This window comes from Haliotis asinina, chromosome 16 (genome assembly GCF_037392515.1).
Source record: "Haliotis asinina isolate JCU_RB_2024 chromosome 16, JCU_Hal_asi_v2, whole genome shotgun sequence".
In the NCBI taxonomy this organism is placed as follows: domain Eukaryota; kingdom Metazoa; phylum Mollusca; class Gastropoda; order Lepetellida; family Haliotidae; genus Haliotis; species Haliotis asinina.
Window position 1 is genome coordinate 13,003,014 of NC_090295.1, and position 19,306 is coordinate 13,022,319.

At 43.5% G+C, this 19,306-nt stretch overlaps 1 protein-coding gene across 1 annotated transcript in view; it reads left to right on the forward strand.

Moving 5' to 3' along the window:
- LOC137268244 (uncharacterized) overlaps positions 1 to 19,306 on the forward strand; it is a 98,760-nt gene that overhangs the window by 65,711 nt on the left and 13,743 nt on the right. The window contains exons 7-8 of the mRNA XM_067802781.1: positions 4,097 to 4,274; positions 12,251 to 12,369. Of these exons, the coding sequence (XP_067658882.1) occupies positions 4,097 to 4,274; positions 12,251 to 12,369 (297 nt within the window). The remainder of the gene's footprint in view (positions 1 to 4,096; positions 4,275 to 12,250; positions 12,370 to 19,306) is intronic.

A 19,306-nucleotide genomic window follows, 5' to 3' on the forward strand; every position in this document is an offset into this window, starting at 1 on the left:
TAAAAGTAAGCATTCATGTTTATTCCTTCTACTTAAAAACTTGACAAAAAATCAGAGTTGCATTTCTTTTACTGTTCCGTATATCTGTTATGGTGACTTGTAGCATGCTCAGTAGGGCGTCAGGGACTCTGGAATGTCTGTTGACTGCATTTTTGTTACCTGCTGACAGCGTTCATGCAGAACAAGATCCTTCAAGAAAGGGACAGTCAAACTGCATATAAAGTCATTTTAATCATAATTTTATCTTCATGTGTTAATCTTGATTCGGTACCTTGTCCACCATTTCACACAGCTTTATACTGCAGTCAGTAATAGTCCAGCTTTATAATAGCAGGTCCTTACAGCAGCCTGTAAATATACTGGTCATCAATTAGGAGTGACACTCAATCGGCCTAGTTGGACCACCACCATAAATTGCCACATCAAATAGCACAAGTGCTGGGATCTGTTCGTACCTGAATTCATATTTATATGCATATCATCATGTTTAAACAATACTATTGCTTGACCGAGGACAATAATAGGCATCAGTAAACATATTAATTTCATAACAATATTTTGAGGTTTTCAGAAACATTATTTGACATAATCAGCTATCTAAAAAGATTTCTTATAAGTGCATCCTTTGACAAAGCACAAAGTTGATGGTAAGTCAGTAAGGTAACCTTAGTGCAATGCTAAAGAATAGGAGTTAAGGTTCTTTAGTGAAAGGAGCCTCTGATCTCTATTTTCCTTTTTGATGTCACTAACAACTTACTTTCAACATAAGCTACCAAGGCCATCAAACTTTTGTGAAACATTCCCCCTTCTCAGCGCACATACAGAAACAGGTAAATATTACGGATTATGTCTTCTGTATTGTATGTCACAGCATGTCTGGGCTATTCCTTGTTCATTCGTCAGGCACCTACAGTGTTTTGATGCAAACACTTTTGAAAGTACTTTCACTGGTGATTAACACTTGATCAGAATTCATTATCTGTATTTTAAAGGTGACCAGGAGTCTGTTTCTGTGTCGGCAGTCATTTTACTTTATCATTACACCAGTCAGGCCAGTACAAAACCATAGAATTGATAGTATTTAACTTGGTGTGATTGGACAATGACTCTCCCTGCCTTTCGTGTTGTTGCTATAGACTCAGTTGGCTGTTTGCATAAACAAACTCGTGGACGGTATGAATTATTGACCACAGGTTCCGCGCGAGTTGTTTTGTATTGAGCATATTGCAAGGCAACATGGATTGACACAGACCCTTTCAATAATAAAGCCAAATGTAAGACGAGACTGAAAAACATTCACATGATCAAACTGAGATTTTCATGTGAAGTAGTCCCTTGTGTGATTATGGTAGTTGAAACGATCCTAACTTTGTCTTGAAGTAATGTGGTAATACACCCTCCTGCCTGAACCACATATTCATACATCGCATCAGGGTGATACGGTGTACATCATATCGGGGAGATACTGTCTCAAAGATTCGAAGGAACCCACCCTGATTGTTTTGCAACCTCTCATTGCTAAAGAAGTTTGACAACAATTGTGATTCATGTTTCCATGCCGACAAAACCTGGTAGGTAATCTCTTAGCACTAATTATGCATGCATACTTCAAGCACTGGCTAGAAAAACCAAAGGATTTTATCAAGCTGGATCGCCTTCTGGGTACTTGAACACACACAGTGGTGACTCGGTTCAATGGTAATTACTAGCTTTGAGATTATATTCTTGTAAGAAGATCGCCATTAACTTCAGCTTGAACTGGGAGTCTTTCAGATTGAATGCTGTATGTAACTCTGGGTCAAGTTTGATAAATGGCCTCATGATATGAATGTGATTTATATTTGTATGTTGACAAGGACAGCTAGATATGTGAGGTTGGATTGATCAGGCAAATGATAGCCTGTGTGTACTGTGCTTTTTGCTATTTTGTTGAAATGATGTTCTTTGGTTATGTTCAAGTTTTTAGAAGGAAAGGAAAAAATCCAGGTTGGTTATTAAACTCTGACAGAAGTGATTCTAATGGCAGCATTGATAAATGATATTTTTTCCATAATGAAACAAAACAACCCTCTGTTAGCTTGTTTGCAGTGTAGATTTTAGCACAAAACAGTTAAAGTGTATGTATTCTAGCAAAATGAGATTTATGAGATTATTTTTCCAAATCATTGAATCTGTGTGTGTGTGTTGTTGTTGTTGACACACAACACATCAACATTGCCACTGTAAACCAGGAAATTTTCAAGGTACTATAATTTCAAGGTTTGAGACCCCCAGAGCTTTCGAGGTGATTTAAATTTGGAGGTTTGGGTCCAAAAGTACATAAATATTTTAGAGAAATTTAATTTTTAGGTTAGAAGAAAGTGCCCAGAAACATCACTTACAGAGTTAATTTGCATGTCAGGAAGTCATTGGTTGCCAGCAGTTGAAATGCTTATTGATAGGAAATCTAACCCAAAGCTTTGAAGTTCGGAAAAATTCATGGATATAATATTTTCAAGGTTACTAACCTTGAAAACCTCGAAAATAAGATACCTAAAAATTTTCCCGGTGTGCGGTAAATGTGGAAGTTTGTTTGTTTATTGTTTCATGCTGCCTAAGCAATATGCCAGTCATTGTGATCTTGGGATGCCTCTTATCTGATATGACGATCCAGTGACCAGTCAGACATGAGTGCAGTGCTAAGCAACAAACCAACCAACTAACCAAACCGACAATTATAACTTGAGGCACTAGACATGTGTCTGATGCTGACAAACCATGCCCACCACCCCACACTCAGGAAGTATGCGGGTTTCAAACCCAGAATCAGCCTCTCCTGGTAAGACAAAGTGACCAGCTCTCCACAGTTAATTGGAAAGTGTAGGTCTTCCATGCCAAAGAAGTAATAAAAAGTCCTGTTGTAACAGGCCCAACTTTGCCCCAAGAAACCATATCCTAGGCCCAACTTTCCCAATGGCCCAACTTTCCTCCAAGAAACTATAGCCTAGGCCAGACTTTCCCCACGCTTGAATCAAGTTTAAAGGCTACTTTTACCACCTTGTGCTTATACACGGGAAGCTCCTTTTGTTGAATGAAATAATTTATCACTAGATAAGCAGGCCTTGATATTTGACCCAAAGACGGCCTGGATCTCATTTCATTTGTCATAGTTTTTCATGAAGATTTAGTATTATATCCTTTTATACTGAGTTATCAGTGTGGATTAAGGCACATGCTTGTGGGAGCAACCATGTATCAAGGTGTTTGTTCTGTGTCCCAAATTCACTTGATATGCGTAATCTGACAAAGAAAGTTATTGTCATTGAACTGCTGATGGTGGAATATTTCACAGGCTCGTGATATTTGTGTTTTCATTCAAACTAGATCCTATTTGAACAAATGCATGTTTTTCCTCAGTCATAATTTCAAAAAAATTCATGATCTATTTGCACTATTGTCAGAATTTGGGTCTAACGCCAATTCTGAGATAAGAAATTCAATATCTGCACATTACAATCAGGAACAATTCTTTAAATATATGAAATGATTTTTGACTTCCCAACCCATGTAGCTTATACTTTCAATGTTTATCCATGTTATCAAGACCGTTGATCTTGACCTGACTACCGCAGTGTTTAAGTGTGTGTGGGTTTGACAACCATAAATAAATACCCTTAAACAGAACCTCACAAAACATCAGCTGTTGTCTCCTGTCTGTAGTAGGTCATACTACATGTGAAGGTTGGTCTGTTTTTCATCATAGATGGGGGGCACAGGTTGCTCGTCTTAATGTTCCCCAGTTCCCCAGTTCAGCATTACCTCCCTTGGGCACACAAGAACCCTATGAGTTTGAATCCCGATTTGCCTTGATTATGTTTATTAGGTTATTTTTCTCAAAACTGTCTGGAGGAATTCATCCTTCTTGTAAGGATTGCATTACAAAGAGATTAATATTTTCCGTACATTTAGAAAGGATTATGACACAACTATTGTTGCTATGTAACATGTACAAACAATGTACTTAACGTTTTAGGGTTGCAAAGTGACATGACTGCGAGATGATTCCTAAGGACCCTAAGTAAGACTAACAGAGCTTCATTTTTATATTCTTTTCCAGGCAATTCTGACCCCAGTAAGGGGGAAGGGCGTGGCAACAACAGTGATGGGACCGGACCCCCACACAGAGGAGGAGGAAAGAAAACCCCTGGTGGCAAACCCACGAAGCTCCCAACGTGCAGTCTGGCCAACAACATGACTCCCAGTTTCTACATCGGTGGTGGAAATGGAGTGGCCTTGTATGTACATGATGATGATGCCTCCATTTATTCCATTATACTGGTGAATGACAGGCACGAGTGTGGCCAGGCTGGAGATGAAGGTGGGAGGTGGTTAGGGGAGAGTAGAGGGGTCAGAGGTCTGGGGAATAGGGAAGTGGGTCTGAGGCTGGAGATGAAGGTGGGAGGTTTGTTAGGGGAGAGTAGAGGGGTCAGAGGTCTGGGGAATAGGGAAGTGGGTCTGAGGCTGGAGATGAAGGTGGGAGGTGGTTAGGGGAGAGTAGAGGGGTCAGAGGTCTGGGGAATAGGGAAGTGGGTCTGAGGCTGGAGATGAAGGTGGGAGGTGGTTAGGGGAGAGTAGAGGGGTCAGAGGTCTGGGGAATAGGGAAGTGGGTCTGAGGCTGGAGATGAAGGTGGGAGGTGGTTAGGGGAGAGTATTGGGGTCAGAGGTCTGGGGAATAGGGAAGTGGGTCTGAGGCTGGAGATGAAGGTGGGAGGTGGTTAGGGGAGAGTAGAGGGGTCAGAGGTCTGGGGAATAGGGAAGTGGGTCTGAGGCTGGAGATGAAGGTGGGAGGTGGTTAGGGGAGAGTATTGGGGTCAGAGGTCTGGGGAATAGGGAAGTGGGTCTGAGGCTGGAGATGAAGGTGGGAGGTGGTTAGGGGAGAGTAGAGGGGTCAGAGGTCTGGGGAATAGGGAAGTGGGTCTGAGGCTGGAGATGAAGGTGGGAGGTGGTTAGGGGAGAGTAGAGGGGTCAGAGGTCTGGGGAATAGGGAAGTGGGTCTGAGGCTGGAGATGAAGGTGGGAGGTGGTTAGGGGAGAGTAGAGGGGTCAGAGGTCTGGGGAATAGGGAAGTGGGTCTGAGGCTGGAGATGAAGGTGGGAGGTGGTTAGGGGAGAGTAGAGGGGTCAGAGGTCTGGGGAATAGGGAAGTGGGTCTGAGGCTGGAGATGAAGGTGGGAGGTGGTTAGGGGAGAGTAGAGGGGTCAGAGGTCTGGGGAATAGGGAAGTGGGTCTGAGGCTGGAGATGAAGGTGGGAGGTTTGTTAGGGGAGAGTAGAGGGGTCAGAGGTCTGGGGAATAGGGAAGTGGGTCTGAGGCTGGAGATGAAGGTGGGAGGTGGTTAGGGGAGAGTAGAGGGGTCAGAGGTCTGGGGAATAGGGAAGTGGGTCTGAGGCTGGAGATGAAGGTGGGAGGTGGTTAGGGGAGAGTAGAGGGGTCAGAGGTCTGGGGAATAGGGAAGTGGGTCTGAGGCTGGAGATGAAGGTGGGAGGTGGTTAGGGGAGAGTAGAGAGGTCAGAGGTCTGGGGAATAGGGAAGTGGGTCTGAGGCTGGAGATGAAGGTGGGAGGTGGTTAGGGGAGAGTAGAGGGGTCAGAGGTCTGGGGAATAGGGAAGTGGGTCTGAGGCTGGAGATGAAGGTGGGAGGTGGTTAGGGGAGAGTATTGGGGTCAGAGGTCTGGGGAATAGGGAAGTGGGTCTGAGGCTGGAGATGAAGGTGGGAGGTGGTTAGGGGAGAGTAGAGGGGTCAGAGGTCTGGGGAATAGGGAAGTGGGTCTGAGGCTGGAGATGAAGGTGGGAGGTGGTTAGGGGAGAGTATTGGGGTCAGAGGTCTGGGGAATAGGGAAGTGGGTCTGAGGCTGGAGATGAAGGTGGGAGGTGGTTAGGGGAGAGTAGAGGGGTCAGAGGTCTGGGGAATAGGGAAGTGGGTCTGAGGCTGGAGATGAAGGTGGGAGGTGGTTAGGGGAGAGTAGAGGGGTCAGAGGTCTGGGGAATAGGGAAGTGGGTCTGAGGCTGGAGATGAAGGTGGGAGGTGGTTAGGGGAGAGTAGAGGGGTCAGAGGTCTGGGGAATAGGGAAGTGGGTCTGAGGCTGGAGATGAAGGTGGGAGGTGGTTAGGGGAGAGTAGAGGGGTCAGAGGTCTGGGGAATAGGGAAGTGGGTCTGAGGCTGGAGATGAAGGTGGGAGGTGGTTAGGGGAGAGTAGAGGGGTCAGAGGTCTGGGGAATAGGGAAGTGGGTCTGAGGCTGGAGATGAAGGTGGGAGGTGGTTAGGGGAGAGTAGAGGGGTCAGAGGTCTGGGGAATAGGGAAGTGGGTCTGAGGCTGGAGATGAAGGTGGGAGGTTTGTTAGGGGAGAGTAGAGGGGTCAGAGGTCTGGGGAATAGGGAAGTGGGTCTGAGGCTGGAGATGAAGGTGGGAGGTGGTTAGGGGAGAGTAGAGGGGTCAGAGGTCTGGGGAATAGGGAAGTGGGTCTGAGGCTGGAGATGAAGGTGGGAGGTGGTTAGGGGAGAGTAGAGGGGTCAGAGGTCTGGGGAATAGGGAAGTGGGTCTGAGGCTGGAGATGAAGGTGGGAGGTGGTTAGGGGAGAGTAGAGGGGTCAGAGGTCTGGGGAATAGGGAAGTGGGTCTGAGGCTAGAGATGAAGGTGGGAGGTTTGTTAGGGGAGAGTAGAGGGGTCAGAGGTCTGGGGAATAGGGAAGTGGGTCTGAGGCTGGAGATGAAGGTAGGTGGTGGTTGGGGGAGAGTAGAGGGGTCAGAGGTCTGGGGAATAGGGAAGTGGGTCTGAGGCTGGAGATGAAGGTGGGAGGTGGTTAGGGGAGAGTAGAGGGGTCAGAGGTCTGGGGAATAGGGAAGTGGGTCTGAGGCTGGAGATGAAGGTGGGAGGTGGTTAGGGGAGAGTAGAGGGGTCAGAGGTCTGGGGAATAGGGAAGTGGGTCTGAGGCTGGAGATGAAGGTGGGAGGTGGTTAGGGGAGAGTAGAGGGGTCAGAGGTCTGGGGAATAGGGAAGTGGGTCTGAGGCTGGAGATGAAGGTGGGAGGTGGTTAGGGGAGAGTAGAGGGGTCAGAGGTCTGGGGAATAGGGAAGTGGGTCTGAGGCTGGAGATGAAGGTGGGAGGTTTGTTAGGGGAGAGTAGAGGGGTCAGAGGTCTGGGGAATAGGGAAGTGGGTCTGAGGCTGGAGATGAAGGTAGGTGGTGGTTGGGGGAGAGTAGAGGGGTCAGAGGTCTGGGGAATAGGGAAGTGGGTCTGAGGCTGGAGATGAAGGTGGGAGGTGGTTAGGGGAGAGTAGAGGGGTCAGAGGTCTGGGGAATAGGGAAGTGGGTCTGAGGCTGGAGATGAAGGTAGGTGGTGGTTGGGGGAGAGTAGAGGGGTCAGAGGTCTGGGGAATAGGGAAGTGGGTCTGAGGATGGAGATGAAGGTGGGAGGTGGTTAGGGGAGAGTAGAGGGGTCAGAGGTCTGGGGAATAGGGAAGTGGGTCTGAGGCTGGAGATGAAGGTAGGTGGTGGTTGGGGGACAGGATAGGGGTAGGAAGTCTGGGGGTGGAGATGATGGTGGGAGGTGGTTGGGAGAGAGGATGGGGGTAGGAGGTCTGGGGCTGGAGATGATGGTGGGAGGTGGTTGGGAGAGAGGATGGGGGTAGGAGGTCTGGGGCTGGAGATGATGGTGGGAGGTGGTTGGGAGAGAGGATGGGGATAGGAGGTCTGGGGCAGGAGATGAAGGTGGGAGGTGGTTAGAAGAAAGTGGAGGGAGGGGTTTTGAGGAAGTTATATGTGACCTTTATAGGAATACTAATGGATCCCCATTGAAAGATACATTGACAGAAGTTTTCCTCCTAGTTAGTAGAACCGGTCTGTCAAGGATACTGTTTTCAAGCTGGGACACGCTTAACTTGGATTCAGCTTCACTAGGCTGATGTACATTATTTACAGTTGACTGACTTGGGATGATTTATGTAGAGAGAGGAGCACTTTATACATCAACATAATGCCCCATGAATGTAGCACTGTTGATTTTATTGCATTTGTGATGTCCAAGTGAGGTTAGGCTTCCTAGTGTGTCTGCAGTAACCTGTCACCCCTCAAACTGTATTGTAGGGGGTGGGGAATGTCTCTGTTTGGAGTGTAGTAAAGAAGAATATTTTTGTTTGAGTGATAGAGGACATTAAAGAAAGATTGATGGTTGGAAAATAAATGGAGGTTAGTGTTAGAAAATGTGATAGGGACTAATGTGGATAGTAATAGCTAGGGTTTGTGATTAAGGGATGGTTTGTGAATTGCTTGTGTTTATGGGACAGGATGGTTTGTGGAAGGCATGAAATTGGATTGAAATCATGGAATTGTGTAGAATACTGCACTGTAACATTCAGTAACATTCAATTGTACATTTCTTGTCAAGATTTCAGTGAATGTTTTGGTGTGTCCATGGCAGGAGGCATCAGAAATGCTCTTTAGAGCATCCCCAGTGACTTATTCCTGGTATAGAAACATGATAGATACGTTCCTTGTCAATTTGAACAGGGCACAGCACAATCTGAATATGGTAAATGTCAATGGGACTGTGGTACCTTTTGGGCAGGACTATTCCTCGTTGAAGCAACAGGGATTTTATGAAAGATTTGCTGGGCCTCGGGCAAATTTACAGTAATATAATATGCAGCATAGATCAAAAATAGAAATGTCTCATTAGTGGAAACAGTGAATGAATGGCAGGAACGTCAGAGCGTTGATGTCTTATGACAAGTTAGGTGTCCTACATGGCTTGCTTCCAAGCATGTCTTTGTCTAACAGAAAATGTGTCATTTGAAAGAATTAATGATATTTGTTGGTGCATTTGCAAAGGAACATCAGTGTGTTGTTTAGCATTCTTTATAATTCAACATTTGACATGTCCACCAATTCAATGTGACTGCCAAGATCAATTATTTTTAATTAGCTTCTCAATTTATTAACAAATCCATTTTCCCATTTTCTTGCTGGTTCATGTAAACTTGTTGTGTGTGAGGTCAGGAACCATATGTTTACATGCAAAGCATTATTTATCAATGTTTAGTGACAAATTTATGCCAGTGGGGCTTGAAAAGGTTACGGGGCGATTTTAAAGATGTCAAGAAGCATATTGATATATGACATAGTATATCACATGAAGACCTGATATGACAGAGACCTTATCTTACTGGATCTTAACTTAAAACTTACAGAACAGGAAGGGGTTTTTCTGATATTTCAAATTGGACAGAAATTTAGTGCAAGTTGATGAGAGGATGAGCCATCCTAAGTTTAATTCTGAACTTTGAGTTTTCTAAGATCTACGAACAGCTCTATTTGGGTGGGGAGAGACTCTTTTAAGGCTCGAATGTGACAGCCTGCTAGTCTCAAAGATATTATTTCAGTACATCCTAAGCAAGCACTAAGAGTGAGGGTAAACCACAGACAGCAGACCCAGTAAATATATAATTCAATACGTTTAGAAGCCCTTTCGCTGGGAGCACAATAACCCTGAAATATTCATCTCTTGTGTAAATATTCAAGGACTTATTTGTGAAATTCTCGATGTAGTTTGTAAGGAGGTGTTACTCCATCCTACTTCTCTTCATGTGGCACGGACAATTATGCCTGGCGACCCCCGACCTTTGCGACTGTCACCGACAGAATATGCAGATAAGTAAAGATGGGCGTTAAGATTATTTCAAAAGGCTACTTTGAAATGAAAGAGTTTTGTCCTCTGTCGCATTCCCCCAGTGTTGCCAATCACATGATGACACAGCCTCTTTTCGGCCCAACCATGTTGAGACGTGAGGTGAATTGGCTACCTTTGCGACGCCAACTTTAAAAAAGTTGTTAGGTGGCGTATACTCCTACTTTGTAAACATACACCACAAATGAAGTGTGAGCCTCATCACTGTGAGTTCTCGGTTGACCCCGACCTTGTTTGATGTAGGTCGGCATAGGTCAGCGGCATATTTTCTCATTGGTCGGTTGATGAAGGGGTGCGGGGGAGATGACACGCTTGCCCTCCCCTCCAGTCCCTACCCCTCCTCCGTCCTAATCCCTCAACTGGAGGGCAGTTCGCTACAAATACCTTATTTAGACATTAGAGTGAACGAGTTGAATCAGGTGTTGCAGAGGACATACTACCTGGACTAATATTTGTATTTGTTTGAAATTAATTTTGAATGCTTCAAATCCCCTGTGGTCCCCTCCATGTACTGCAGCCAGTGGATTACACAGTCGGGAGTGTGACATAATGACCTGACAGCTTTGTCTTCTCATGATAGCTGTGTCTCTGACACTATTTCTGTTGTGCATAGGGAGTAGGGTGGATTAAGATAAAGGTTTTGGACAGCATGTGTTGGGTTTGATAACAGTTTAATGAGGGTGGTAGCCATGACGATGGAAGAGAATGTTGTTGTCAGTGTGCCTGTCTGTTCTGTCAATGTTATTTATATAACTGTGTGTTTGTCTGTCTGTGTCACCACTGTTTGTCTGTATGGCTGTTAGTTGTAATGACCTGTCTGTCTGTCTGTTCAGATGTTAGTGTGTCCATCTGTTTGAACACTGTCTCTCTCTCCCCCTCTTTCTTTCTCTGTGTCTGTCCATATGGTGAGCAAGTCCTGGTGTCCTAAGAATTAAGATTTTTATGGATATCAACTTCTTAGAAGTTGATATCCATAAAAATCTTCATTCTTATGTATTTCACTTCTAAATGCCCTTCAAAGACTTGTTGGTGTCCTGAAGGCAGATATGTCAGTCTGTGTCTGTCTGTCTGTGCCCATATGGGTGAGCATGTGTTGGTGTGTATGTGTCAGTGTCCTGTCGCAAGATGTGTCAGTCTGTCCTGAATGTATCTGCCCCCAATGTTGTCATCATAGCCAGTAGACATATTCCTCTCTTCATGTCAGTACACAACGTACAACACACAAACTCTGAAACACTGCACCAGGAAATTGCCGCCCATGTCTGCGTCCCTTGTCCAACACATGTACTGTCACAATAAAGACTTCAGCGTGGCTCTACGAAGCCTTCCGCAACTGCACATTTATATCCCCAGCACACAAAGCTGGGACTTGACTGAGCAGGAATGACATGTAATTTGGAAAAAAAAAAAAAACTGTACACGTCTTTGTCATCTGATGAGGCAATTACTCAGAACCCAACCTCCACTTGTCCAGGAAGTTATGGCCTCCTGCTAGAAGGAAGTGATGCGGGATAGTCAGGGGTGTTTCATCCTCCAGATTCTTGTGCGTCTTTTCCTCGTTTTATCAATTTTCCTCTCATTAATTGCTGTGTCGTCTGTAATGTTACCCTAGTTCCTGATGTCCCTTGTTTGCTGATTGTCAGTGATGCCAAGATTTAGGTGATGGTGTCAGGATGAAAAGTAGTGTTTTGAGATATGTTTCTCCATGAGGAACACATGGGAAATGATGAACACATGAATGTTCTAAATGTATATTTCACCACAAACAACTGCTCACTCAAAAATGAAAAGGTTATTTCGATTCTCTGTGAAAATGAAGGGGAATCACAACTGCTTAACATCTAGTGTGATGAACTGATTACTGTTCTGGTTTAGCATTTTAATTTGAAAACAATAATATCTATCCCTGACTGTCCACATTAGTTTGGTTCCCGTTGGTCAAGCTTGTTCCAAGAGCTGGAAAAATGGAGATGTTAGGAATCAAACCTGTGCCTTCTGTGTGTGACGAGATAACATTTTGACCACAAAGCCACCCCACCACATTTAAAGTGATGAACACATGAAAACTCTATGAAAACTCTAAAACTGTATGATTTCAGCATACACATACTTGTTCGTTGGGTGTCACAGCATGTTGGCAATGTGGATCATTGGATTAAGTTGACCTGATCAAGAAATTCAGTGAAAACAAAGCAGATATGGCATATGAAACAGATAGTAGGTCTCATTTACACTTAAAGTATGGAGAGAAGAAACATTGGTGTGATGGGATACTGCAGGCAATTACTTTAGGAAATCTGAAGCATTAAATGCAACCAGACTGCCATCACAGAGTAATATTCTTTTCTAGGAACCACTAGTTTGCCTGGGGAAAAATAAATCTGGAAGGGGCTTGAGTCTGAGGGTAGGGAGGTACACGTGAAATTCCATCCTCCTCAGATAAAGTGGTGTTGGGTCCTTCATGTTCTGTCCGTTTAGAGGAGCCTCATACAAACCAGCAGAAATTGTCAACATTCGGTGCCTTTGTTTCAGAGTGGAGGCTCCTCTGTTGGCGCTGGGATGGAAGAGGACAGCTGACAAGTATGATGAGCGCTTCCGACTCAAGTGGGTGGAATGCAAGAGTAGAATCAACTACTCTGCTTTCAGAGAAGGTAATGTGTTTGGACAGTTAGACCCACAAGGTTGCTGCTTACTTGTTCAGTGAAATCAATATATAAAAGACCAACTGGTCAAAATATTGGCTGTTCAGTTGACCAGTATGATCAATATGTAAATGACAAACTGGTCAAAATATTGGCTGTCAAGTCGTTCAGTATAAATGATCTATGAGTGCCAAACTGGTGAAAATAAACTTTTATTGTGAAGACACTGAAATAGAAAGCAATAGTAGCTAGTTTCCTCTGTCTTTCCATATAATACTGTGTGACATGATTGATGTAAGTTGTGATTTTCCTGAATTAGGACCACGATTGGTTGTGGTCCTTTAAAATATTGAACAAACCATAAGTAACCCAAGTGTCTCCTATCACAGAGGGATGTGTCATCCTAGATTAGTTAAAGTGTTATGAAAGAATCCTAAACTTGTTAGGTAATATTACCATCAGTCTGATGAAAGAAGCCATGTGGTCTTGAATTCAAAGCAACCAAACTGTTTTCATTTGAAAGAGAAACAAATAAACCAATATTCATAAATTCAGGTATGACAGGTCATGTCATGTTCATTGATAAATCTGATGTTTAAATAGACTCAGACGATAAACAAGAGACTTGATTACAGCTGACATAGATGTTGCTACATCTGTACATGCACCATCCCAAAAATATGTGGATTTACATCAGATTACATCTGAGAGCAGGGAGGTATCACCAGCCACCATTTACATATGACTCAATACAAATATGTCAACAGGGTGTGTTTAGTTAACAAATCCAGTCCATCTTTGTATGCCAGACCATGAGCGTATTTTCTGTGTTGACAACATACACCAGCAGTTGAAGTAAAAGTGATAACCTTGGGTAATCATGTGGATGGTTTTTGACAATGTGAATTATCGTAGAATGTTTGAGGGTCTTGTGCTTAGAGATGGTATGCTAGTCAGAGTATGAGGGAAGACGGTGTATTTTGGCAAGATCTACAATCAGGATAAACGTCTTGTTGCAAGTATAAGAATGAAGATATTGCATCTGTGATAAACTCAGGCTTGGACAAAGGAAAAACAGTGGTTGATGGTATGAAGAACAATTCACATTGTTTGGCTGTGATGACACACCATTCTGAAGAGAGAGACAAGACCTTTACGTTCTTCTTACTTACCATGTAGTGAGAGACTAGACCTTTAAGTACTTCTTACTTACCATGTAGAGAGAGACAAGACCTTTACGTTCTTCTTACTTACCATGTAGTGAGAGACTAGACCTTTAAGTACTTCTTACTTACCATGTAGTGAGAGACTAGACCTTTATGTACTTCTTACTTACCATGTAGAGAGAGACAAGACCTTTACGTTCTTCTTACTTACCATGTAGTGAGAGACTAGACATTTAAGTACTTCTTACTTACCATGTATTGAGAGACTAGACCTTTACGTACTTCTTACTTACCATGTAGTGAGAGACTAGTCCTTTAAGTACTTCTTACTTACCATGTAGTGAGAGACTAGACCTTTACGTACTTCTTACTTACCGTGTAGTGAGAGACTAGTCCTTTACGTACTTCTTACTTACCATGTAGTGAGAGACTAGACCTTTAAGTACTTCTTACTTACCATGTAGTGAGAGACTAGACCTTTACGTACTTCTTACTTACCATGTAGTGAGAGACTAGACCTTTACGTACTTCTTACTTACCATGTAGTGGGAGACTAGACCTTTAAGTACTTCTTACTTACCATGTAGTGTGTGTCAACAAAATATGGGATGTTAAAGCATTACATCACAATTTCTGCCGATTGTTGACGTTTGGACATCCCACCAGAATATTCAGGTGTCTACCCCACTCTGTAGTGATGTAATCTCCTAGAATTCTCCACAACATGGGGGGTTCTGAAATTTTTTTTGGTCAGTCTGTCAACAGCCACAAATTTAAAACCAAATTCAGCTGGCCTTTCTCGACTTGGCTGAGCCCAACATTTCTGGCAGTATTCATCTCAAGCATGTCGCTCTCATTGTGGAAGAAACTTTTCTTCTATTTCCCGGTCTTTTTTTTAGCCATCACTGTTTTCCATCCAAGTGCACATGCAATGACACATTAATTGGCATAACCTTTACAGAAAGCAGGTCGCATGTTCTGCATCAAGTCCAATACAGCGACATGCATTTTCATGAACATTTCATGCACCGTAAATCATGCAACTTTCACCCAACTTTACTACACAATAGCACAGCAGAGGGATGATTTAGTGTCTATCCAGGTAGCAAATATCCCCTGCTTTCGTTCTGTGATAAATCATTGCCAATGACCCACATGTGTTTATAATGTCCCAAAAATTAATAATTCACATTTTCATCTCCCATAACAGTAGGAGTATGAACATAATGGCTGATGTGTACTTTTATGTGGCTACAGAGTGATGTTGTTATTCAGGAGAGATTTGTCATTGACTATGTGCCTTAGATGGCAGATTTTTTAGGACTAGATCTATGTATAAAGTGGTTTCTAGCTTTCCTTCCATGTACTGTTGGCACAGCCTGATAATCATAACACCGTTCAAGACCGTCTCAGACTCACTCACTCACTCTGTAAAGTGAGGAGTGGTGTTATCCAGAGTTGTGTCCCTTTGTAGCATGCCTTGATCCGAATTAGTCTGTTGAAGGTTATAGATCCTGGCCACTGCCTTGAAGCAGCCGTCATTTTTATGGATGAAGTTCAAAATGCAGTGTGCCAAATGTCTCCTCGATTTCTGTGTAATCTGGATGTAGTGCCATTGTATAACTTGAACTGATTTTTAATATTTTACGTGATTGTGCATGACAGCATTGAACTGCATCTGTTTATGTTGGTTTTTGATCATATAACATTTGGAAATGTAGATATGGTTATATTTATGAAAAATATCCACCTTGTGTAATATGTTTACTTAATGTGGAATTATTTATCCCCAGAGAAACATTTTCCTTGTCATCTTGAAATGAAATTTTGACATCCTTGAAACTGGAAGACCAGATTAACTCCCGATATTCAATCCCCAGAAAACCCCTTTCCTAGGTGATTTTGCTGACAGTGAGTTTGTGGTTTGTGAAGTTGTGAAATCCAATGCCAGTAAAGCCTTCCCTGTGGAGCTGATCCTGGCTGTAACCAGCAAAGAAACCGTCTTGAATAGCCAGGGGTTGGATGTCGACATGGTGTTTACTTTGTGGCCATGCTGCATAGAGAGACATTACATTGTGTAGCTCGGGGGGTCAGATTTCATAATACAGCCTTATATTCCCTCGTCATACAATCACATTCCTGTCGTGGTTGCCTCTACCCCATTTCTCCCAAACCGTAACCCACTATCAACCACGCCCAGATCTGACCCCTTTCAAAGCTTATTTAACAATCCGTAGGCTCTTCATGCTTGTCTTGCTGCTTGCATGCTGAATGTTCAAACCAAGGTTTGACATTTTATCTTTTCAAATGAAACTATATCTGTCTTTCCTTTTTAAGGGGGACCATTATTCCTTGTTCATATTTTTCTGACAATTCAACACATTGAATATCAATTATTTATTTTGAAAATGTAAATATTTGGTGCACATTTAAAAAGACTAAATCATCTCATTGCTTCAAATGCACTTTGGAGTTTAGACTCAAGTCCAGGGATAACAGTTTCTTGTGTATGGGCCAGTTTTTCACATCTGATTCAAATATTCAAATATTGAAAATTAAGAATTTGAATAATTTGTAACATAGTATCACAGAGTTGTCCCCCGTAATTGTCAGGACCTGCTGGTTACTAGATCCCATATTCAGGCCATTGGTGATGCTATATTTGCCTGTTAACTTCAACAAAGGTGGTAAAGGCACATAAACAGCGTCACTGTGGATGTCCATATTCTACTGCTGTACAACGTTTACTTCAAGTCTGTCCTGCAAGAGGCAGTTCACTGATACAGTACTTGACCCGTGAAGGTCCCGGGGTAGAATAGGCCTTCAGCAACCCATGCTTGCCATAAAAGGCGACTCAGCTTGTCGTAAGAGGCGACTAACGGGATCGGGTGGTCAGGCTCCCTGACTTGGTTGACGCATGTCATCGGTTCCCAATTGCGCAGATCGATGCTCATGTTGTTGATCACTGGATTGTCTGGTCCAGACTCGATTATTTACAGACCGCCGCCATATAGCTGTAATATTGCTGAGTGCGGCGTAAAACTAAACTCACTCACTCACTGATACGGTACTTAGGTGAGGACTTGATACTCTTCTGGCTGGTTGTGACACATCACCGAAATGGTACTGGTCAGCTGGGACAAGTCGCTATAATGGTCTGGGGTATTAATGGTGTAACAAACACAGCCATAATATATTAGTGCAATGCTTGCATTACTAGTCTACTCCACTGAAACATGTATTATGCATTAAATATATGAGTAATCATGATGTGTTGTGTTATAATATGCAGGTCCTAAATGAAGCCAGTTGAAGACATATATGGGCAGTGTGCTTATATGGAGAACAGGTGTACTGTGTGAGACAGGTGAAAGCCCGATGTACGTCAGATCCTGGCTGCATGCCGAGAATACTGGGAACACCTGGCTGGCTGTGCTACATGCTGAGTAAACACAGCATGCGCTGGGTAGATGTGTCCAAATGGAGGAGATAGTTTTGCAGGTGGAGGCTTTATAAATGTATCTGTATGGGGTGGGTCAGCCAGTCAGTGTGGGGTGGGTATATGGGTGGGATGGATGGTTGTGCAGATGGAGGCTTGATAAATGTATGTGTGTGGGTTGGGTCAGCCTGTCAGTGTAGGATGGGTATAAGGGTGCGATGGATGGTTGTGCAGATGGAGGCTTTATAAATGTATCTCTGTGGGTTGGGTCAGCCTGTCAGTGTGGGGTGGGTATAAGGGTGGGTTAGATGGTTGTGCAGGTGGAGGCTTGATAAATGTGTCCATGTGGGGTAGGTCAGTGTGAGGTGGGTAGGCCTGTCAGTGAGGCGTGGGTATAAGAGTGGGATGGGATGAGGGGTGGGTAGGCCTGTTTATATGGGATGGGTAGATTGGTCAGTGTGGAGTGGGTAGGCCTATTAATGTGAGGTGGGTTGGCTTGTCAGTGTGAGGTGGGAAGGCCTGTCAGTGTGGATTGGATAGACCTGTCAGTGTAGGGTGGGTGGTAGTGGGTGGTGATGGTGGTGGGATTTGTAGGTTTAGATAGGTTTGTTTGCTTAGGGTGGGGGACTTGTAGGCATGGTTTAGAAACATTTGTTTGCTTAGGGTGGGGGACTTGTAGGCATGATTTAGATAGGTTTGTTTGCTCAGGAAGGGGGACTTGTAGACATTGTGAATTTGTCTAGTAAGGTTTGTTTGCTTAGAGTTGGGGACTTGTAGGCATATTTTAGAAACATTTGTTTTGCTTAGGGTGGGGGACTTGTAGGCATGGTTTAGAAACATTTGTTTGCTTAGGGTGCGGGACTTGTAGGCATGGTTTAGATAGTTTTTTTTGCTAAGGAAGGGGGGCTTGTAACATTGTCTAGAAAGGTTTTTTTGCTAAGAGTGGGGGGGGATTTGTAGGCATGGGTGTGATAAATGTGTAGGCATGGGTCAGGCAGTTGTGCTGGAATGTGTCAGGCATTGGGTACATAGATATGTAGGCATGGAGTCGATTGGCATGAAGGCATAGATGTTGAGGCATTGAGTAGGTAAAATGTCTGCTTAGATCAAATGTGGTCAGGCATGGAGAGCTTAGATCTGTAGGCATGGAGTGGGTAGATAAGATGCTCTCTGTACAGCAGACAACTGATCCATGGCATCCTGTTTTTATATTGAGACGTCGTACTCCTCCCAAATACCGGTACACAACAGTCAAAGGAGACATTGTTGTCATGTCATACGAACCTTAATCACAGTTGAGTCTGTACGCTGCTGTAGACAGTTTGAGAATCCCAGCTTGTTTCACGGGGAATTTATTGGCTTGAACCAGCTGTTTTATATCTGGAAGCTCTGTGTGATAACCCTGTCTAGATAATGCAGTTGTCCCATGTGCATTGAAAGTATAATCTCTGTCAATAATTTACGCTGATCATTTTTAGCAGCACAACGTTGTTGTGGAGTTGTTGGAGTGAATGTGGGTCATCTTCTGAAAAAAGGCAACACATGTCATCAGTTCCCAATTGCGTGGTCCAGACTTGATTATTTACAGACCACCACCATATAGCTGGAATATTGCTGAGTGCGGTGTAAAACTAAACTCACTCACTCACTCGTGTTCAGTGCTGACTGGTCAATATTCATCTCACCCTTGACCCTTATTTACAATCATCATTCATGTCCAGCAAAGCAGTTGACCAGGCCTCAGTGATGTCAAGATCAGTTGTTCAGACTCAGTCTGACATACAGACTTACATCATGACCATCAGTTATTAGCATGTCCGTCTGACTTCATATATCACGCTAAGTTTGGTCAACCTTGTATAACTGGCTTGTTGACCTTTAAAGGATTGGGTGTTCTTCCAGTGTTTTAGTTGTTTACTTGAAGAGCCATCGCCCCAATAGTCTTAGTTTATACCACATGTCTGTAGCACCATATTTGAACTACCTCTAGATCACTCTAAGGATGTTTTTCCATCAATCATTGGATGTCAATCTCAATCGGCACATGGTATTATCAATCTCAACTCCCTGAGGATCATACAACTCATGCAGCCACTAGGCTCACCGAGTTAATGTGTCTTTCCCAGTTAGTCACATTCATGCTCATTTACAATGGCAGAGGTCAAATATTTTCTTACTACGCTGATCCTCATATTTTACATGGTGCATCATGGGATTTGTTTCAAGTCCTGTTTTACTCAGGACACAGATTTGACACAGTGGATGTTTATAATGTTAAGATGGTGTGAAGTCATATTGCAGCATTTTGACACTAAGACTTGTGTGATTTTATGAATTTTGA